This window comes from Ochlerotatus camptorhynchus, unplaced genomic scaffold (assembly GCF_037179485.1).
Source record: "Ochlerotatus camptorhynchus isolate MF236.1 unplaced genomic scaffold, CSIRO-AGI_Acam_v1.1 ptg000550l, whole genome shotgun sequence".
In the NCBI taxonomy this organism is placed as follows: domain Eukaryota; kingdom Metazoa; phylum Arthropoda; class Insecta; order Diptera; family Culicidae; genus Ochlerotatus; species Ochlerotatus camptorhynchus.
The window spans coordinates 5,046,053-5,065,925 of NW_027041033.1; the positions used below are offsets into that span (position 1 = coordinate 5,046,053).

General features: G+C 44.0%; 1 protein-coding gene across 3 annotated transcripts in view; it reads right to left on the minus strand.

The window, feature by feature from the left end:
- The window catches only part of KaiR1D (Kainate-type ionotropic glutamate receptor subunit 1D), a 415,379-nt gene that overhangs the window by 159,557 nt on the left and 235,949 nt on the right, over positions 1 to 19,873 (minus strand). For all 3 annotated transcript variants that reach the window (XM_065236420.1, XM_065236419.1, XM_065236418.1), the window contains exons 4-5: positions 5,907 to 6,048; positions 5,649 to 5,807 (exon numbers count right to left, since the gene is read on the minus strand). In XM_065236420.1, coding sequence (XP_065092492.1) covers positions 5,649 to 5,807; positions 5,907 to 6,048 — 301 coding nt within the window. The remainder of the gene's footprint in view (positions 1 to 5,648; positions 5,808 to 5,906; positions 6,049 to 19,873) is intronic.

Genomic DNA, 19,873 nt, shown 5'->3' on the forward strand with positions numbered 1-19,873 from the left:
CAACGAGTCCGCTTTCTCATTACCCGGAATTGAGCAATGAGATGGGACCCAAGCTAAGGTGATAGTATAGGAGCAGTTAGATAAAGCACTCAGTTTAGATCGTATTTCAGGCAGGAAATACGAGGAGTGCTTCATCGGCCTCATTGAACGAATAGCCTCCAATGAGCTAAGACTATCCGTAAAAATGAAATAATGGTCAGAAGGTAGTGAGGCAATTCGCTCTACTGCGTAAAATATAGCTGCGAGTTCCGCAACGTATACTGAGCATGGTTTCTGCAGTTTATAAGAGGTGCTATGAAATTGATTAAATACATAAAATCTAGTGGAAGCATTTATGGTTGACCCATCTGTGAAAAATCTTTTATCGTTACTTACATGGTGGTACTTGATTGCAAAAATTGAGGGAACAACCATCGACCGATGGTGATCTGGTATTCCATGGATTTCTTGCATCATGGTCAGATCAAAATTTACAGAGGAACTATAGAAGGCTTGAAAGCAATCACGATTGGAGATTAATGAAGAAGGACCAACCTCCAGCGTCATGTACTCATAGTACAAACTCATGAATCTTGTTTGAGGATTTCGGTCGAGCAGCTTCTCAAAGTGTTCTATTATCAATGGGTTCATTACCTCACAACGGATAAGAAACCGGAAGGACAGTTCCGTGAAACGATCTGTCAGTGGGAGAACACCCGCGAGTACTTCGAGGCTCATCGTATTCGAGTGCATACAGCCAAGCGCAATTCGGAGGCAACGGTATTGAACCCGTTACAGCTTCAAGATATGTGTTTTTGCCGCGGATTGAAAGCAGAAGCTACCGTACTCTAGAACCGACAAGATGGTTGTTCGATACAACCTGATCAGATCTTCCAGGTGTGCTCCCCACCAAGTTCCAGGAATTGTACGAAGAAAATCAATTCTTTGCTGGCATTTTTGTTTCAGATACGCAATATGTTTTCCCCATGTGCATTTGGAATCGAACCAGACACCTAAATACTTGAAAGATATACTTTGAGTGATTGTTCTACCCTTTAGTTGAAGCTGTAACTGTGCAGGATGATGCTTCCTAGAAAAAACAACCAACTCAGTTTTCTCCGGAGAGAATTCGATACCCAGCTTCATAGCCCAAGTAGACAAATTGTCTAAGGTATCTTGCAATGGTCCTTGCAGGTCCGGTGCACTTGGTCCTATAACGGACACAACGCCGTCATCTGCAAGCTGCCTTAGCGAGCAATTTTCATCAAGACAACCATCAATGTCTTTAACGTAAAAATTATAAAGAAGGGGGCTTAAACATGAGCCCTGGGGGAGACCCATGTAACTAATTCGTGAAGTTGTCGAGTTTCCATGAGAAAAGCTCATATATTTCTCAGACAACAAGTTGCTCAAATAGTTGTTTATAATTGGTGAAAGCCCACTATCGTGGAGTTTATCCGAAAGGATATCGATACAAACAAATGTCCAAGAAAACTGAACCCATTTGCTGTTTTTGCGCATAGGCCAGTTGAATTTCAGTTGAAAGCAACGCAAGACAGTCGCTTTGCCTCTCCGAAATCCAAATTGCGTATCTGAAAGTAAACCATTCGACTCGACCCATTTGTCTAGACGAAAAAGAATCATTTTCTCCAACAATTTCTGTATACAGGACATCGCGATTGGACGGTACGAGTTATAATCCGACGCGGGTTTACCGGGTTTTCGAATGGCGATAACTCTTACTTGCCTCCAGTCATCCGGAACAATGTTGTGCTCCAGAAATTGATTGAATAAGTTCAACAAGCGTCTCTTCGCGACGTCTGGGAGATTTTTAAGCAAGTTGAACTTGATTCTATCCATTCCTGGAGCTGAGTTGTTACATGAGAGGAGAGCAAGTGAGAATTCCACCATCGAAAACGGGGAATCTATTTCGTTACTACCCGACGGACGATCACGAACGTTGGTTTGAACCGACACCGAATCCGGGCAAACTTTCCGCGCGAAGCTGAATATCCAACTGTTTGAGTACTCCTTGTCTTCGTTGACCGGTGATGACGCGTTTCGCATTCTCCTGCCGACATTCCAGAGTGTTCTCATGGGAGTCTTTCTCGACAAACCATCGACGAACCGACGCCAGTAACCGCGTTTTTTGGCTTTAATCAAGCCCTTAAAAGTTTTCTCGAGGTCGGTGTACCGCTCGAAATCCCCGACCTTACCGTGTCTGCGGAAGCGTTTAAACGCGGCGGACTTCTCGCTGTTCGCGTCGGTGCAATCCTTATCCCACCACGGAGTGGGAGGTCGCTTGCGAACGGAAACACCCGGAACACGTTTCGTCTGTGCTTGCAGCGCACAATCGATGATTAGACGCGCGAGAAAGGAGTACTCATCCAGTGGAGGAAGTGTTTCAACCGATTGACTGGCATCAATAACCGCGGACGCAAATTTTTACCAGTCAATGTTTTTCGTAAGATCGTACGCGATGTCAACCGAGCGAGTAGAAGATGAACCATTGGTAATATAAATTTTGATTGGCAAGTGGTCACTACCGTAGGGATCTTGGATTACTTTCCACGAGCAATCCAACGATAGTGAACTCGAACAGAGGGAGAGGTCTTATCTACTTTCTCTTGCTGGAGGTTTGGCTACTCGTGTTACTTCCCCAGTGTTTAGAATTGTCATATTGAAGCTATCGCAAAGGTCGTATATCAAGGTTGAGCGGTTGTCGTCGTACAGTTCCCCCCAGCCTGTACCGTGGGAGTTAAAATCTCCTAATATCAACCGAGGCTCAGATAAAACTGAGCAGGTATCTGAGAAACCTTGGCGAGAAATCGCAGTTCTCGGAGGAAGATATACTGAGGCAATACTGATACTTTTACCTCGAACATTTACCTGACATGCAACTACTTCAATGCCTGTCACGGAAGGCAGATCGATTCTATGAAAGGAATGGAGTTTGTTGATCCCGAGAAGCACCCCTCCATACGAATCTGCTCGATCAAGGCGAATAATGTTAAAATCGTGGAAAGGAAGATTTGTGTCTGAAGAGAGCCATGTTTCACAAAGAGCAAATGCATCACAAAGTGAGTTGTGAACTAAAAATTTCAATGTGTCAAGTTTCGGTATAAGACTTCTACAGTTCCACTGAAGAAGAGAGATCATATTTCCAACCTCATTCGGAAAATTATCCATCAAAAGATATGATCGATGCAAGGAAGGACCACCTAGAAGCTAGTTGCTTTAAAAGAGTTTTCACAAATGGAAGCACTAAATTAATAATGTTCCTAGTTGAGTCAGAGACGTTGAATATATTGAAGATGCTCTCCACAATTCCAGAAAACGTGAACATGGCATCATGTTCTTGCTGATTATTCAGTTTTTTTTTCTGGCTGAAAAACTGGGATATCTGGGGTTTTAGATGATCCCGGAAGTGGCGGAAAGTCCTTGTTAAAATTACAAGCCAAATCCGACTGTACCTGTGTCTGAGACGAAACTGGTGAAGACAGTTTTCGTTTTCGCTTGTTTTTGGTTCTTGACGTACGACTACTTCTGTGTTTTCTATGTGCGGGTGGCCCGAATGGCAGTTTTATATTTCAAATAAAAGCTTTGTATAGAAAATTAAAATTTCCCAGCTGCTAATAATTCAAACATTTCCTCACTAACAAATGAACCGACAAGTGGATATTAAATATTTACACCACAACAATTTTCGTTTTAAAATCTGCATACAGTAAGTCCTTCCCCCCCCCCCCAGCCCGCTGTCTAACAACTCTTATGAGCTTGAGCAAATGTTTTTGAATAATTCATCCTGAACATACCAAATCGATAAAATAAGAAACTCCGAAGTTATTTCAAACTGAAACTATTGATATGATTGAGGAGGATGGGGTATATAATAAACCTACCCCCCCCCCCCCTCTCCAACTACACAAACGAGATAGAGCAATTGTTTTTGAATAATTCATCTCAACATACCACATCGGTAAGATAAGAAACTCCAATATTATTTCAGTTTGGAATCTGACTTCCATTGGTACACTGGCAGTGTTGGCAGAAAAAGGGATTTTTGATGTTAAATTCAAACCATAAATATTTGAATATCTATAACTTTTTATTAGATACATTTTAGGACCGTATTTTCTTTTGAAACGTTGTTAGGTACTTCCTGGACTATATTTGTACATAATTAGTTGCACGGTTCATGCACAATTGTGTTGTCTCTAGGGATAAAAATGCAAAACAGTTGGTTTTCCCATACTAATTTCCATACAAATTTTAAACGCAATGCGGAAAGCCGAGTTACAACCAATCGTCCCCTAATTTTGCACAGTTGTTTGGGACTCCAAATGGAACCAAAAAAGGGTTGTTCTCGATTGGTGCGGTAAAGTTTGCGTTTTTCCATATAACGATGACCCACTAGACTGATGCAAAATTTGACTTTTTCGCTCCACAGTGCTTAAATGGTTTTAAATCGGGTCCTGATTAGCCTCCCAAAGTTACAACTCATTTGGTTAGAAACAGACTTCGCACAAGCCATTTGAAGTTTACTTGTAAATTACTATGGGAAATCTCAACTTTTTGTTCATTGCCTTCTAGTCTTTTTCCATATTAAGCTGCGAAACAGTTCGATAGCCATTCTTATAGAAAATTTTCTCAGCTATAACTTTGCTTAAGATTGTGTCTATGTAAAACGAGACAGGAAAAAGTTATTAATTATTTAAGAGATTGGTAAACTTATGACATGATCAAGCAGCTGCTCTGTAGGCAACACTCTATTTTGCAGTGTGACATAGTAGCCATGATTTTTGTGTCCTATTCAACGCCCCAGAAACACCAATGTTGCCTGCTGAGCAGTTGATTGAGCATGATCATAAGACATCAGCGCATTGAACCATTGATAACTTTCGATCCTTGCATTTAATCAAAATGTGGTCTTGAGCAAAGTTGTAGCTGGGAAAATTTCTTACAAGTACAGTTGAAAGTTTTTGAAGCAGACCGATATGGTGAATTATTAGATAGACATGAACAAAAATCTTGGTTTTACCATAGTAATTCCCATACAAAGTTGAAATGGTTTGTGCCATCTCAGTTTCTCACCAAATGGGTTCAAATTTTGAGAGGTTAGTCAGGATCCGATTTAGAATCGTTTAAGTATTGTGGAGCAAAAATTTCAAAATTTGCATCACTCTAATGACCCACTCTACAATATACGCAAAACTTATTACTTGCCAAGCAACATACAATCATCAGAATTCAACTGGCATTTTCAGCTACATCGAGAAAATGCGAAGAAGTGAAAAGATTTCCGTCCTTAAATGAGATAAGTTTTTTTTTAACCATCCACGCTCCCAAAACTCAGTTCGATTCAACTGATAAAGGCAATTCGAGCGAGCCAATCGCCAGCTAAACTCAATCAAGTATTTCCGCTTCATTGAGCTCAGCTCACAAAAGCACACCTTTTTCTCGAAACCTACCTATCAGAGAGAGGCTCGCAAACAACAAACCGGAAGAAAATCAAAGCGCTGTCAACAGCGCACCAGGCAGAAGAAATAAAAAAAAAAAGCCAACAACGACGGAAATCGATCCCGAACTGTGTGTGTGCGAACCGTGTTTGGAAAGAAATCGGAAGTAAATCAAAAGATTCCTGAAACGAAAAAAGGTCCAGCACTTACCGTTGTTTTGAAATCGACCTTCTTCCCGAGCCGCGCCTCGCCGAGGGTCCAGTTGCGGATCGCCTGTGACACTTCCGGATTTTCCGGATCAACCAACCGGAAGGCGGTGATGTTCGTTCCGCCGTACTTGAACTCGTCCAGGTTGATGGTGTGCAGGTCCTGCGCGGGGGGGAGGGTGATTAAAATGGATAACTTTTTGTTTCGAGTTCGGAAATATATAGTATATAAGGCACAACATATAGGAAACCAAAAACCTACCAGCGACGTTATCAGATAGCTGTGGTAGTCACTCATCATGCCGATCTGCTGGGCCTGTTTCAGCACTTCGTAGATTTTATCCGTGGTACAGTCCAGCACGATGTGCGACTCGGCCGAGTTTTTGATCTGCTTCAGCAGGGGTCTAAATGCCACGCGGTTTGTCGATGTCGATGTCGATGGCAGATTAACCGGGCAGGAGATAGCACAGGCAGCCGGCGTTGTCGGTTGGGGGTGGTTCGATTCCAGCAGGGGTTAACGATGGGTGGCCACCCATAGTTCGAACGAGCAGATAGAATGAAACGAGAAAATGTGTGCAGAAAGTTCGGTGCGATTAGTAATGGAATGTAGACACCATGTACGTCGTATCGTTTCGTGTCGGGTGGTTGGTAGCTGGGGGGAGGAAAGGGGAACCTGAGGGGTAGACGAGCTGAGAATGGCGTGAAATTTGTTTGGAATTAGATCAGATTCCCCGCTGGCAACAATGTGGTTTTGTTTCGTCGGATTGGATCAGCAGATAGAAAGCTGGGTAGAAATTTAATAGAGCGAATGAAGCTCTTTCCAGCACCGGTACCATTTGCTTGTACGTTATTAATATTTAGAAATTCAATTTCGTAAATGGCTGTTTCAACGGTTTTAATTGCGAATGCCTTAGTGGGTCGATCCGGGAATCGATTGCCGTATGTTTGATTGAAAATTTAATTTCAATTCGATTAGCAATCGTAATAGGGGTTTATTTTTTGATGCCGGGAGTTTATATCGAATTGAAAGCAGACGACGACAATTCCCTGACAAGGGTGAATAGTGAATTCAGACCCAAGTCATTAGAAGAACACTGCGAATGCTAATTCCCATTTGGGGCTGATTTAGGATCCAGACATGCAGAAGGATGTTGCTGCTTTCAATTAGATAAAAGCTACCATTAACCTTAATTACTGAATATTCCAGCGCGAGCTGTTGAGGGTGTGAGTGCTCCCACCGCTATCACAGATCTACTCGTTTTGCACTCATGAGAGAAGGTTCTCCAAGGTCTCATTAAGCTGACCAATCGAAAATTCTGTTTGATTTCACCCTGAGGAAGTATGATGGGTCAACGGCTACACATATCCAGCATTTTACACACGCCATAATTCTAACCAATCACCCCCCGGTTTGACGTTTGCCGGCTACCCATTTTATGGTTGTGTTGTAGGAGGCTTTGATTTTAAAGATACATAAACGGTGCAATACTAAAATCAATATTTTCTGGTATTTTGACTTTGCTGTTTCATGTGTATGAGATTTCGAATCGTGAAGAGGCTTAATAAAGAGAATACGTGAATGTTAGATGTCATTGCATGAACATTTTCTGTGCTGTGAGCCACTGTTGCTCATCAATCGAATAATACTACAATATCATAGATCATCGACCAATGGAAGCATCGACTTGTAGAAATGTCGACTTATGGAGAGTACGTTACATGGAAAAATGAAGGGACCGCCGAATCCATCGAGTTATAGAAAATATCGGGTTATAGAATATCGAAATGTAGAGAGTTCCTGGAATGTCCTGGGTTGGAAACACTAATTCGTATATCTAGTGTATATAAAAATTAATGTTTCATACCGGGAAGCCATTCCCGGGAAATTTACTGGTCTAAAGCTAAGAGGAAGAGGAAACAACTGGCTTCTTACTCTTTTATCTATATCTCTTTCTCTATCTATATCAATCTCTATCTCTATCTTACGCACTACAAATCAGCCAATCACGAGCTGGTTCGCGTTTGACAGAAAAGTGTTTGGTTTTCACCCCCGTATTGTCTCCTCTTCTCTTGGGTCTAAAGGTGCTCCCACAATGTTGCGTCAACATCAGCGTTAGCGTCAAATTTGAACCCAATCAAAATTGACCGACTGACGCAGTATCGCCAACGAAAGATGTCGGTTTAAAAGCAACATCTGTTAGACCATTCATTGTTAGAAGCAGGGTTCTGCGCTTTCGAAAAAAAGAAAAGAAAATGATCTCTCCGCAGAATCGCTTAATTTCGAGCAATATCATTTTCGTGTAAGTCATCGTGTTTCTTGTTATCGAGTCACGATGAACATTCCTCTTTTCAAACAGGACTGGACTATCACTTGTTCATTTCATTTGAATCAAAGACTTATTTCAATTGACGCAAGGAATGACTCGAAAACTGCTTCCTTCGTTTTTTCCACTTTCTCTTCAATTCGGGGCTCATTCGACTTGTCACGACCTGACTACGCAGGCATCAAAATATAGTATCCGGATAGTATCCGCACAATATCAGTTGCCGATAGGGATGACATCCGGATTATGTGTAGTAACAATATATTATTTTATATTAAACGAAAATCAAATTAACGAGGCCATTCTGGAGTCCAAGATGGCAGCCATCGGGGTCAGAGAAAGTCTCAAATACCCTACAATACGGGTATTTTCGGAACGGGAACGACAAGAAGGTGCCAAAAATCGATATTAGACGTTATTTTGGAATCCAAAATGGCGGCCATCGGGTGTCAAATACCCTACAATAGGGTATTTTCGGAACGGGGATGCCGCGTAGATGCTGAAAATCGAAATCCGACGCCATTTTGGGATTCGAGATAGTGGCCATTGGTTTTATGAAGTGTCAAATACCGTAAAATATGGGTATTTTCGGAACGGGAACAACGCGTAGATGCCAAAAATCGATATCCGACGCTATGTTGGAATCTAATATGGCGGCCATCAGGATTCAGAAAGTGTCAACTATCCTACAATAGGGTATTTTCGGAACGGGGACGCCATTTTGGAATCCAAGATGGTGGCCATCAAGTGTCATAAAACGTGTCAAATACCCTAAGATATGGGTATTTTTCGGAACGGAGACAACGCGTGACTGCGGAAAATCGATACCCGATGCTATGTTGGACTCCAATATGGCGGCCATCGGGTTTCACAAAAAGTGTCAAATACCCTACAATATGGTTATTTTCGGAATGGAGACAACATGTGGATGCCGAAAATCGATATCCGACGCTATGTTGGAATCCAATATGGCGGCCATCAGGGTTCAGAAAGTGTCAAATACCCTACAATATGGGTATTTTCGGAATGGAGACAACGTGTGGATGCCGAAAACCGATATTCGATGCCATTTTCGAATCCAATATGGCGGCCATCGGGTTTCACAAAAAGTGTCAAATACCCTAAGATTCTGGGTATTTTCGGAACGAAGACGACGCGTAGATGCTGAAAATCGATATTCCATGCCATTTGTAGGTTATTTGACAACTCTTCTGAAATCGGAAGCCTACATCTTGAATTTCAAGATGGCGTCGGACATCGATTTCTGGCTTGTCAGCACGATTTAAAAAAAACCCACATTGATCGGTATTTGACAGTATTTCACATTTTTTCTGAACCAAAGCCACAAGCTTGGATTTAAAGACGGCGTGACATCAATCTTCGGTATCTACGTCTCATCCCCATTCTGAAAATAAGCATATTTTAGGATATTTGACACTTTTCCGCAAATCGGAAGCCGCCGTCTTGGATTACAAAATGGCGTCGGATATCGATTTCCGGCTTCTAGACGTTACGCTGATTGTATGGGTATTTGATAGAATTTACAACTTTTTCTCAAACCTGAAGCCGCCATCATGGATTTCAAAATGGCGTCGGATATTGATTGCCAATATCCAGACGTCACCCCGATTCCAAAAATACCCATAGCCATATGGATTTCAAAATGGCTTCGGGTATCGATTTCCGGCCTCTAGACGCCATCCCATTCAAAAAATCCTATATTGATGGGTATTTGACAGTATTTATAACTTAATCTGAAATCGGAAGCCGCCATCATGGATTTCAAGATGGCGTCGCATAGACACCATCTCGATTCCAAAAATACCTTTATTGATGAGTACACACTTAGAAAAATTGATGTAAATTTAGGTGTTCTTAGACTGACATATGCGAGCGTCAATTTTGACATAAAATTCAGTACTAATAGACGAGAAATTCAGCCCAATCAAACGTACTTTCGAACTTTTCAGTCTCAGAGAACTTAATTTTACATTACATATTTGTTTACGTCTCATCCTTTATGTCAAAGATGGGTTCCGACACGTGTAAGATTAGGTATTTCTAAGTGTGTATTTGATCGCATTTCCTACTTTTCCTTAAACTGGAAGCTACCATCTTGGATTTAAAAATGGCGTCACATATCAATTTTCGATCTCTAGACGTCACCCTGATTCAAAAAATAATTACATTGATGGGTAAACAAACCACCCGACAGTGATAAATTTGACATCCACGTGAACAGATCTATGCGCATACGCTTAAATGAACCGAGTGAACAATCATCAAACGTCATAAAAACTGCGCGAATAGTAAGTTCATTTGACATTGAAAGAAGAAATGAACACGAGTCAAGCCCATGCTTGGCATACACAGTTTTGCTCACAAATTGCTCATTTCTTCTTCTTCTTTTTCGCATATCAGCTTATTGGGTGCTCTCAAGTTAGTGTTCTAAATGCACTTCCACAGTTATTAATTGGGGGCTTTCGATGCCAATACATGAATTTGTAAATTGTGAGGCAAGCATAATGATACTTAATGCCCAGGGAAGTCGAGAAAATTTCCCCCCTCGACCGGACCGGGAATCGAACCCGCCACCTCCGGCTTGGTAATACCGTGTACTGACTAGGCTATGAGGCCCCAAAACTGCTCATTTGCTAATAACTTTGCACAGAGTTGACGAAACATAGTTCTGTTTGAAGCAGTCGATAGAATAGAGCTTCTTATAGATAATCCTAGTAATAAACTGTATTCGATTTTGCGTCCCAAAAATGAAGTGAGAAATGCTCGCTGCACATCTCGGAATTTAAGTTTAAAAATTCATTGGTGTTGTTTTAAATGATAAGATTTACATGTTCTTTGTATTTTTACAGTAAACTATGATCCTAATCTATCAATTACTTAAAAGAACACTAAATTTCATCAACTGAGTGAAAAGTTATTAACAAATGAGCAGTTGGTGTGTACAACTGTGCATGCCAAGCATGGTCAAGCCAAAACAAACAGCATGAAAACTGATCGAAAGTGGTTTTGTTGATGTTGACGGGGATCTGCTCGAAGAGAAGACAGAATGACTTTCAATTGAAAGTGATGGTTGACAGCTTCATCGTCGCTTGACGACTTTCGATTGAATGTGACTTTGTGGGACCCTGGTTAGAAATACAATTGATCACAGCAATCTATGAATATACGATTGTATCAAGTCTAGAAAATAAAACTTTCATTCCTTTGTCAACCACCAAACAGTAAAGGGAAGGTCCATTAATTATGTCACGCAAATTTGGCCCATTTTAAAACCCCCTCCCCCTTTGTCACATTTTTTGTATGGACCTTAATTTTTTTTTTGGTATGGCTCGTCACAGTTTCCAACCCCCCTAAAAGTGTGACATAATTAATGGACGATCCCAAAGGTGTACTTAGTTTTAACTCTGTTAAAAGGTTGTGGGCATAGTCAAACCCAAACCGAGAAGTTTCTGGAAGTAGCTGAAAATCCGTTACGGTGCAAGACGATGAAGACAAGCCCTTCGGGTTTCAACAATTGGCGGTTCAGGATGTTGGCGTTCCGGGAACAGCTGGAAATCACGCTCTGTGTCGGGAAGGATTCGAACGAGGAAGACTTCTGGAAACGGATTCGGCAGCTGTCAAGACAGGAAAAGAGGACCAGAAGGCGTACCGGATCCCTTCGTGGTTTGAACGCAGGCAGTTGATTGTCGGACAGATGACGGGTTCTTAACTGATTGCTGTGGGACCTTATCAGAGATTGCTTTCCAGGCAACCAGACGTTGTGCATGATCTTGCCTATACGTTCAAGCACTTCTCCTGCTTCCCAGTGCCACTTGTTGTTTCGGAACACTTTGGCCCAGACAAGGTCCTGATGAGAGTAGCTCTTTGGTATCGCACCATGCTTCCGGTTGAACTGCTCTTCTTGCTTGGAATTTTCAATTTTGTGCGTTGGAGTTGGTGGTCGAAGCAGTTCTGCCGAGCAAAATTTCGGCAGGCGACTTTCCTTCGGGTGCGCTCCGACATGGTGTTAACCTGTAACACTGTAAGAAAGTGCTGATAGCTTCTTGCAGCGTTTCCCCTCCGGCGGTAATTTTCTTCAACGTCCTCTTAAAGGTGTCGGCGAACATTTCAGCGAGCCCGTTCGACTGCGGATGATAGGGAGCAGTCTTCAGGTGCAGAATAGCGTTAGACTCACAGTAAGCCTCGAATACTTCGCTCATAAATTGAGTCCCGTTGTCACTCACCACCGTCTCTGGAAACCCGAATCTGGCAAAAATGTTGCGTAGGATTCGGAGCGTCGCTGCAGATGTAATATCTTTTGTTTGGACCACTTCCGGCCACTTGGTGTAGGCGTCCACTAGGATGAAGTAGTACCACCCGTCCATAGGACCGGCGTAATCGAGATGAATTCGTTCCGGGGCTGGCCACGACTCGAGGCAGGTTTTACAATCCGTCTTCGCTACACTCGAACACTCATTGCACGTTTGCACCAGGTATTCGATATCCTTATCGATATGGGGCCAGTACACGTACTGACGCGCAAGAGAACGCATTCGGTCGATACCTGGATGGCCTTTATGTAGCTGTGCAAGCACTTTATTTCGAAGAACGACTGGTAGCACTAATCGTTCACCGTACATCAAGCAGCCAGCGGTGATTGAGAGGGCCTCGCGACGATGGAAAAACTCCTGGATGTGCGGATTCGTGATGCTAGCTTTATTCTCCGGCCACATTGTTTTGACGTACTGGGCTACCTGTTGCAGAGTTTTGTCCTTACGGGTCTTGGCTTGTACGATCTTGAACGAAACTGGCAGGGCCTCCAGCGACTGGTTCATGATGCTTCGGATACTGCTTTCGAACTCGACGTTGGCAATGATGAATTCCTCTTCCGGACGAACATGGCGATTGATCAGGCGAGACAGGATATCTTCGTGTCCGAAAGCAGTCGATTGGCGGTATATGTGGGGATGCCCTTTTTCGAGCCAAATATGGCAACCAAAGGTTTGTGGTCGGTCTCGAGCACGAAACGCCGCCCGAAAATCATTCGGTGAAATTTGGTCACGGCGAATATCAGAGCCAAACCCTCCTTCTCGATTTGGCTACAATTACTCTCCGCTGCTGTCAAGCTGCGCGAAACATGGCAAATAGCTTTCACAGTGCCATCCGGGAACTTAAGAGCGATCCGGGCACCCAGCCCGATTGAGGAAGCGTCCGCCGACACAACTATTTCCAAGTTTGGATTATAGTGCGTCAACAGAAGTGGGGACTGGAGGATTTCTCGGAAGCGGTAGAACGATCTTTGGCAAGCTGATGACCACTCGAATTTTACACCAGTCTTCAGTAGCTGATCCATAGGGTGTCGAAGGGTGCGCATCTCTGGAACGTATTTGCCATAATAATTTACAGCTCCAAGGTACGCCCGCAGCGTGGTAACGTCGTTCGGTGTTGGCATACTGACGAGCGGTGCAATCTTGTCTGGATCCGGACGACTCCCGTCACTATCGAGTATTTGTCCGAGGTACTTCACTTGCAGCATGTAAAAGCTGCATTTTTCGATGTGGACCGTGAAGTCGAATTCTTGCAGCCGTTGCAAGGCGTGGTGAAGATTGCGTTGATGTTCCTCTTGCGTTCGACCACCCACTACGATGTCGTCCAAATACCCAACGGTACAAGTGAGACCGGCAAGCATCGTATCCACTAGCTGTTGGAATGCACCTGGAGCGGATTTGATGCCGGGCGATAAGCGGGTGAATTGAAAGAGGCCCATGTGGGTGTTTATGGTGAGAAATTGTTGGCTTTCTGGATCCACCTAGACCTGTAAGTAGGCATCAGAAAGGTCGATGTGACTGAAAACCCGACAACTGGACATTCTGGCGAAGATATCTTCGGGCAGCGGTAGGGGGTACTGATTTGGCTCCAGCACATTGTTGAGCCCGGTTGGAAAATCAGCACAGATTCGGACGGTTCCATTGGACTTCCGAACCACTACGATCGGGGCTGCCCACTCAGCGAAATCCACCTTCTTCAAGATGCCTAGGGACTCCAACCGACAGATTTCATCCTCTACCACACCTTCCATGCAGTAGGCTATGGCACGCGTTGGTCTAAAAACTGGCTTCGGGTTTCCTTTCAGTACCAGCTTGACAGGAGCCTTCGTGCAGAGGCCTACCTTGCTGCTGAATATTTCCGGGAATTTGGCTTGTAAAGTAGCCAGCGACTGATTTGGTTGAGGCGCTGACCTGATTACAAAACGATGCGATAGGTTGGTTCCATAACCCAAACAAATCCATCCAGTCGATGCCTAAAATATCAAGACTGACGTTAGGAGCAGCAACGAAGCACTTACCCTCTTTGGTGACGTTGTTGAGGGAAATGCTGCACTACATCTCGGCAACCAGCTTGAGTGGATGTCCGGAAGCCGTTCGTGCGGTGCACACCGTTGTTTTCGTTTTCGGCTGACCCATTTTGATCCACGATCGGTGCGAAATTATGGATATATCGGATCCTGTGTCCAATTGTAATCGAAGAGGAACGTTGTTGACCTGGAGCTCGACGAATTTTCTACCCTGGCTGATGTTGTGGATGGTCACGGTCATCGTCGAGGGTCGCTTCTTCTTCTTCGATGCAGTGTGTGTCGATGCGTTAGACGAAGCCCTCGATTGGAAACAGGCACAATAGCCCTCGCGGTGCCCAACCTTACCGCACTCGTTGCATTTGCGGTCGCGGAATCGGCAGTCCTTATTGTAATGCATCCCCCCGCACGACCAGCAGGGAGTCTTCGGTTGCTCACGTTGATGGGGATGGAACGAATTCGATACTGCTGACTGATGTCTCGACTTCGGCCACTTATTGTAAGCAACGGCATTCGCCACGGACGACGGATTCTCAACTAGGACGGTTTCCTGCTTTAGGTTGACGAGGCTGTTACACTGCTTCAAGACTTGCTGTAGCGTAAGATCGACAGCTTCATTCAACTTGTTGATAAGCCGCATTAAGATTTCAGCATCCTGCTTTCCCTTTAGACCGCAGACGTAAATAAGGCATTTAAATTGCTCTTCAGTCAATTCCGAAAGCTTGAAATCGACGCAAGCCTTTTTAACCTTGCATGAGTATGCCAGGTAATCATCACTGTCCTCCTTTGCGAGTTGAAGGCAATTGAATTGGCGGCGAAAAGCAGATACTGTGGGTCCGAATAGAGACTTTAACTTTTCGACGGTCTATTTGAAACAGAACTCACGAGAGAGCTTCGGGAGTATGAAGCTATTATAGCGCTCGTCATCGGGTGGGCTTAGTTTTCGCAGAAGCAGTCGCACTTTTGCCGCGTCATCGAGCTTTCTAGCGTCTTTATCAAAGAGATCGACGTATCTAGAAAACCATGCGTCAAACGTGTGACCATTGTCCTTGTCATACACGAACTCCGCCATGTTACTCGATAACGAGTCCAGCACTCTTTCATCGGGGGAGAGATTCCTGATGGCAACTTGGGTGGCGGCCAGCTGTTGTGCCATTTGCGCCATCAACATCTACTGATTCGTGAGGATCTGCATCACCTGATCCTGAATGTTCGGTGGTTGTGGCATCTGTCCGGCACCTGCATTCGGCGGCACACCATTGTTCTGCGCCATCACGGTGTCCTCCTAAGCACGATTTTTACTGGAGCTTTTCGAAACGGTCGCGCACGATTGTTTTCGCGAAAACTTCCACCTCCTCGTCGCCAACTGTTGCGATATTGAGTGAGGGAGAGAAACGCACGATTCACGGTACAAATTAAAAACTATTTTTATTAGTTAAAAGGCTAGTACATAATGCGTGCAAATCGTGGCTATCGCAAACTTCTATTCTTCATGATGACAGCTCATCACCGATTCATCCGTGGTTGCATCTGTCAGGCTGACGGCTGCCAGCTGACGAGCCCTTGTGGTGAAATCGGTGGGGGGTACCCAACAATCGGTCAATGGAAAACGATACAATCTACCTCGTGATATATGTGGACGACATCCTGATTGCGGGGAATTCGATTGCGGAGATCAAACGTCTAAAGGAGAAGCTATCAAGAGAGTTCGAGATGAAGGACCTGGACAAGGTACGGTGTTTTCTTGGACTAAACATCAACCGGGATAGAGCGGGTGGCGTTATGACAATCTACCAGAAGATTGTGCAACGTTCTGATATGGCAGATTGTCGGCCTTTTGATATTCCCATCTGAAGCTGCTCAAGTGTGAAGATGCGACACGGTTCACGAAGAAGCTGTACAAGAAGCTGATTGGGTGCTTACTGTATGTAATGATCAGAGTTGCGACCTATCACAATCACGATCATCAAACAGCTGATGTTCAATGTGCTTGTCGAAGCACTCTCCATGACCATTCATCAAGTTTCCGAAAGAAGTAAAAAGCAACTGGTGAATGTCGTCTTCGGTGGTGATCCATCACCGATCTGGTCATTCCCGACAATCACAACACTCGTCTGTGCTCATTTTGAAGCAGTTGCTGCTTTGCTAGCTTATGTGAGTGTGTTGGTGAGTGAACAATGCCTTGCAAGTTAGTCTCGGCACGTGCAACTTTGTGAGTTACGAACAAAGCTGACAAAATTAAACAGAAGCTGTTGGGTTCACTCATCAACACACTCACATAAGCAAGCAAAGCAGCAACCTCTTCAAAACGAACACAGATGAGTGTCGTGATTGTCAGGAAGGACCAGATCGGTGAAGGATCATCACCGAAGATGACATTCACCAGTTGCTTTTTACTTCTCCCGTCAATTTGATGGATGGTCATGGAGAGTGCTTCGATTGGATAGGATAGGAATGTACCAAGCGTTACTACCGTTAGCTCTTTGACGATCCTGATTGTGATAGGTCGCAACTCTGGTGTTGGCATTGTTTTCATTTTCTGTTGTCGTTTCGCTTTTTCTCATCATCGTACTGCAGAAGTCTTCACTGTTTTCGCTGTGCTTTACATCATCAGCAGCGAGTGTTACGTTTTGCCTGTGAGCAGCGACCATTACTGGTGATTGTTGTTTGTCATGGCTCTACCTCTCTCTGCGTGACGAAACGTTCTGTCTGCGATAGTCGGTTGAAGCGTTGACGAGTGTCGAGTGAGTGTCATGATATTTTACATCACTAGTTATCACAAGTTATTTTGTGAATTTTCAGAGTTTCCTGAAGCGGATTTTGATGTTGACCGTTGACTACAAGTTTGTTTTCCGGCGGTCAATGGAATCGGAAATACTTTCTGCGTATGCTGATGCGAATTGGGGCAACAATTCAAACGACCGGCGATCCGTTTCTGGGTACGTGGTGAAGCTACATGGAGCAACGATCTCGTAGGCAACCAGGAATCAGACATCGGTGGCATTGTTAACAACTGAGGTAGAATTCATGGCTCTTTGTCAAGTTAGCTGCGAGGCGATGTGGGTGGTGAATCTATTGAAGATACTTGATGTGGAAATTGCCTTACCGGTGACCAACCGTGTATTGCTATCGGTGAAGAACTGAGGAAGCATATCGACATTCAGTACTTTTTCCTGCGATACCTCATTCAACAAAAGCAGATCAAGCTACAGAACCAACAACCGGGGATCAATTAGCGGACATAATGGCCTTTATAACGAGTGTCACTTCACGGTGAAAACGATGTGAAGTGACCAGTTGTCACTCACGGTGAAGTGATTGCGGTGTAAATCAAATGGGAATCACTTCACCGTGAAGTGACATCGGTAATAAGGGCCAATGACAAAAGGACTTCCTGCTCCTAGATTTGCAAAACGGCGAATAATGCTGGGATTAATCAATTGAGGTGGGATGTTAGAAGTACAATTGATCACAGCAACCTATGAATATACGATTGTATCAAGGGGTGGTCACTCTACACACTTATTTTGCACTAACTTTTTCTCAGTGTGCCTCAGTGTGCCACAGCTGTGCCGGCAGTTCCGATAAGCCATTGAACTGACTTTTGTTTGCTTGTGAATAATGCCTTGTTTGGCAACCCGGTATTTAAACAGTTCTTCACTGTACCAAACCACTGTCTTCTGTTCGAATGAAGCAACGAAATCGTCTTTTCGAATGATAGCTGCAACCGGATGACGGTTGTTTTGAAATCAGATGATTTTCCTCTCGAATACAGGATGCACATTGTTAGGAGAAGGGATAGGGCCTTCAGTTGGAATTCGTAATGCTCTCTGCAGAATGATGGTTTTTCTTAAATTGAAATGCATTTGGTATTGGTTCAGCCCCTTAATGCAAATCATTCAAAACGATGATGTAAATAATTCTATCGAACGTCATTTGCTGCTCTGAAGAGACAAACGAGCTGGAAGCATAGCCATCGCTATCTCCTCTAAAATTCGTCAAATGAATGTTGTAGGAGACGGACCAGTAGCAGCAGCATTGGAAGCAGCCGCAGCCATGGGAGCTGCATCGATAGTTCGTGTAGCCGGAAACCTCGGTCAGGTCAAGATACCGCTGTCAGCTGTTCTTCGTCTGGGAGGAAATGTGCACGCGACTGCCGTCACGGGTGTAACAATTTTGATAACGGAGTGTTGGTATGCAAGCGATTGCCCTGATTTCTTCATGCTAGGTGGTCTGAACTATTGTACGCAGTCCAGCGCGAAATGTTGTACCTAGTTCTTCGGACAGGATCAGGATGTGCGCTGACAATTCGATTTAGGAGAATCCATGGCGAGACTTGGGATGGAGATTCACGGTTGTGTTTTGAAAATAATTTGATTATATTATTGCAACATCAATAACAAATTTTGACACATGCACATTGTGCAGGCGCAGAAAAGTTCAGTGTTGCCAGTAAGTTTAAAGATCAGAAAAATTGTAACCGTGGGTACCAAACAGTGCCAATGACTGTGCCCAGGTATGCTCAAGCTTATTTTTGGCACACTGTGTGGAGTGACCATCCCCTTGGATTGTATCAAGCCTAGAAAATAAAACTTTCATTCCTTTGTCAACCATCAAACATAGTAAAGGTGTATTTAGTTTTCACTCTGTTAAAACTTAATGCTCGGTAGAAAAAAACTAAGTGTGCACTTCAATGGAATTTTGTTAATTTTTCGCACCTTTGGGAACCAATCTTCTAGTTGAAAATCGATGCAGCATTTGGAAGAAATTACACAAGTGCAATTACCCGAACAACCCCCATTTTTCCATAATTTACAACCGTCCGAAAGAGGTCAGCTCTCGAACCCTTCCAGCATATCGCATTGCACTGAATTGGCCAAGAACGGAGAAAGGTAGCTGGAGGTCAGTCACTTCATCATTACGCTTTATTCCGTTCCACACTGCGGTCGCCTTCACCGTCGTCGTCGTCGTCGTTTTCGGTCGAATTTCAATTTTGAATTTATAACAACAGATGAACTCGGGTGGCAAATGTGTGGCCAAATGGCACACTCCTGTCGGTCCCTGCCCCAACCCCCCACCCAACCATGACTGTGACTGTAACCTTTCCTTTGTATGCAGGTAGGTACCGGTGGTGGTCGTTTTGTAATCGTGTATGAATGCTCGTACCGCACCGCATCGGGAGTTCAGTTATGAGAGCACATGAATATCCCTCCACCAAGACTGGGGAGTCCCTCCGGGGGAGGTCGTTGCTGTTGGTACGGTTGTTGGTACCATTAGGGATCTGCTTTTTAATGGAGCGGATGGGATCCACTGGTACTAGCAAGTTGGTTGCCGCAGTCAGTGGCAACGCAAGTGGTTCGATGCTAAAATATGAATAAAGAGGGTTGCCTTCATGCTAACATATACCGCACAAAATTTGTGATGCTGCAGTATGTGTGCCAGCCAGCATCATCCATTGTTGCAATGGGAAACGCGTGGGACGTGTTTTAATAAAAGTCACAAAGTTCATGACTCGGTGCAACAGAGAGCTTTATCTGTAGCGACGGTCGTTCA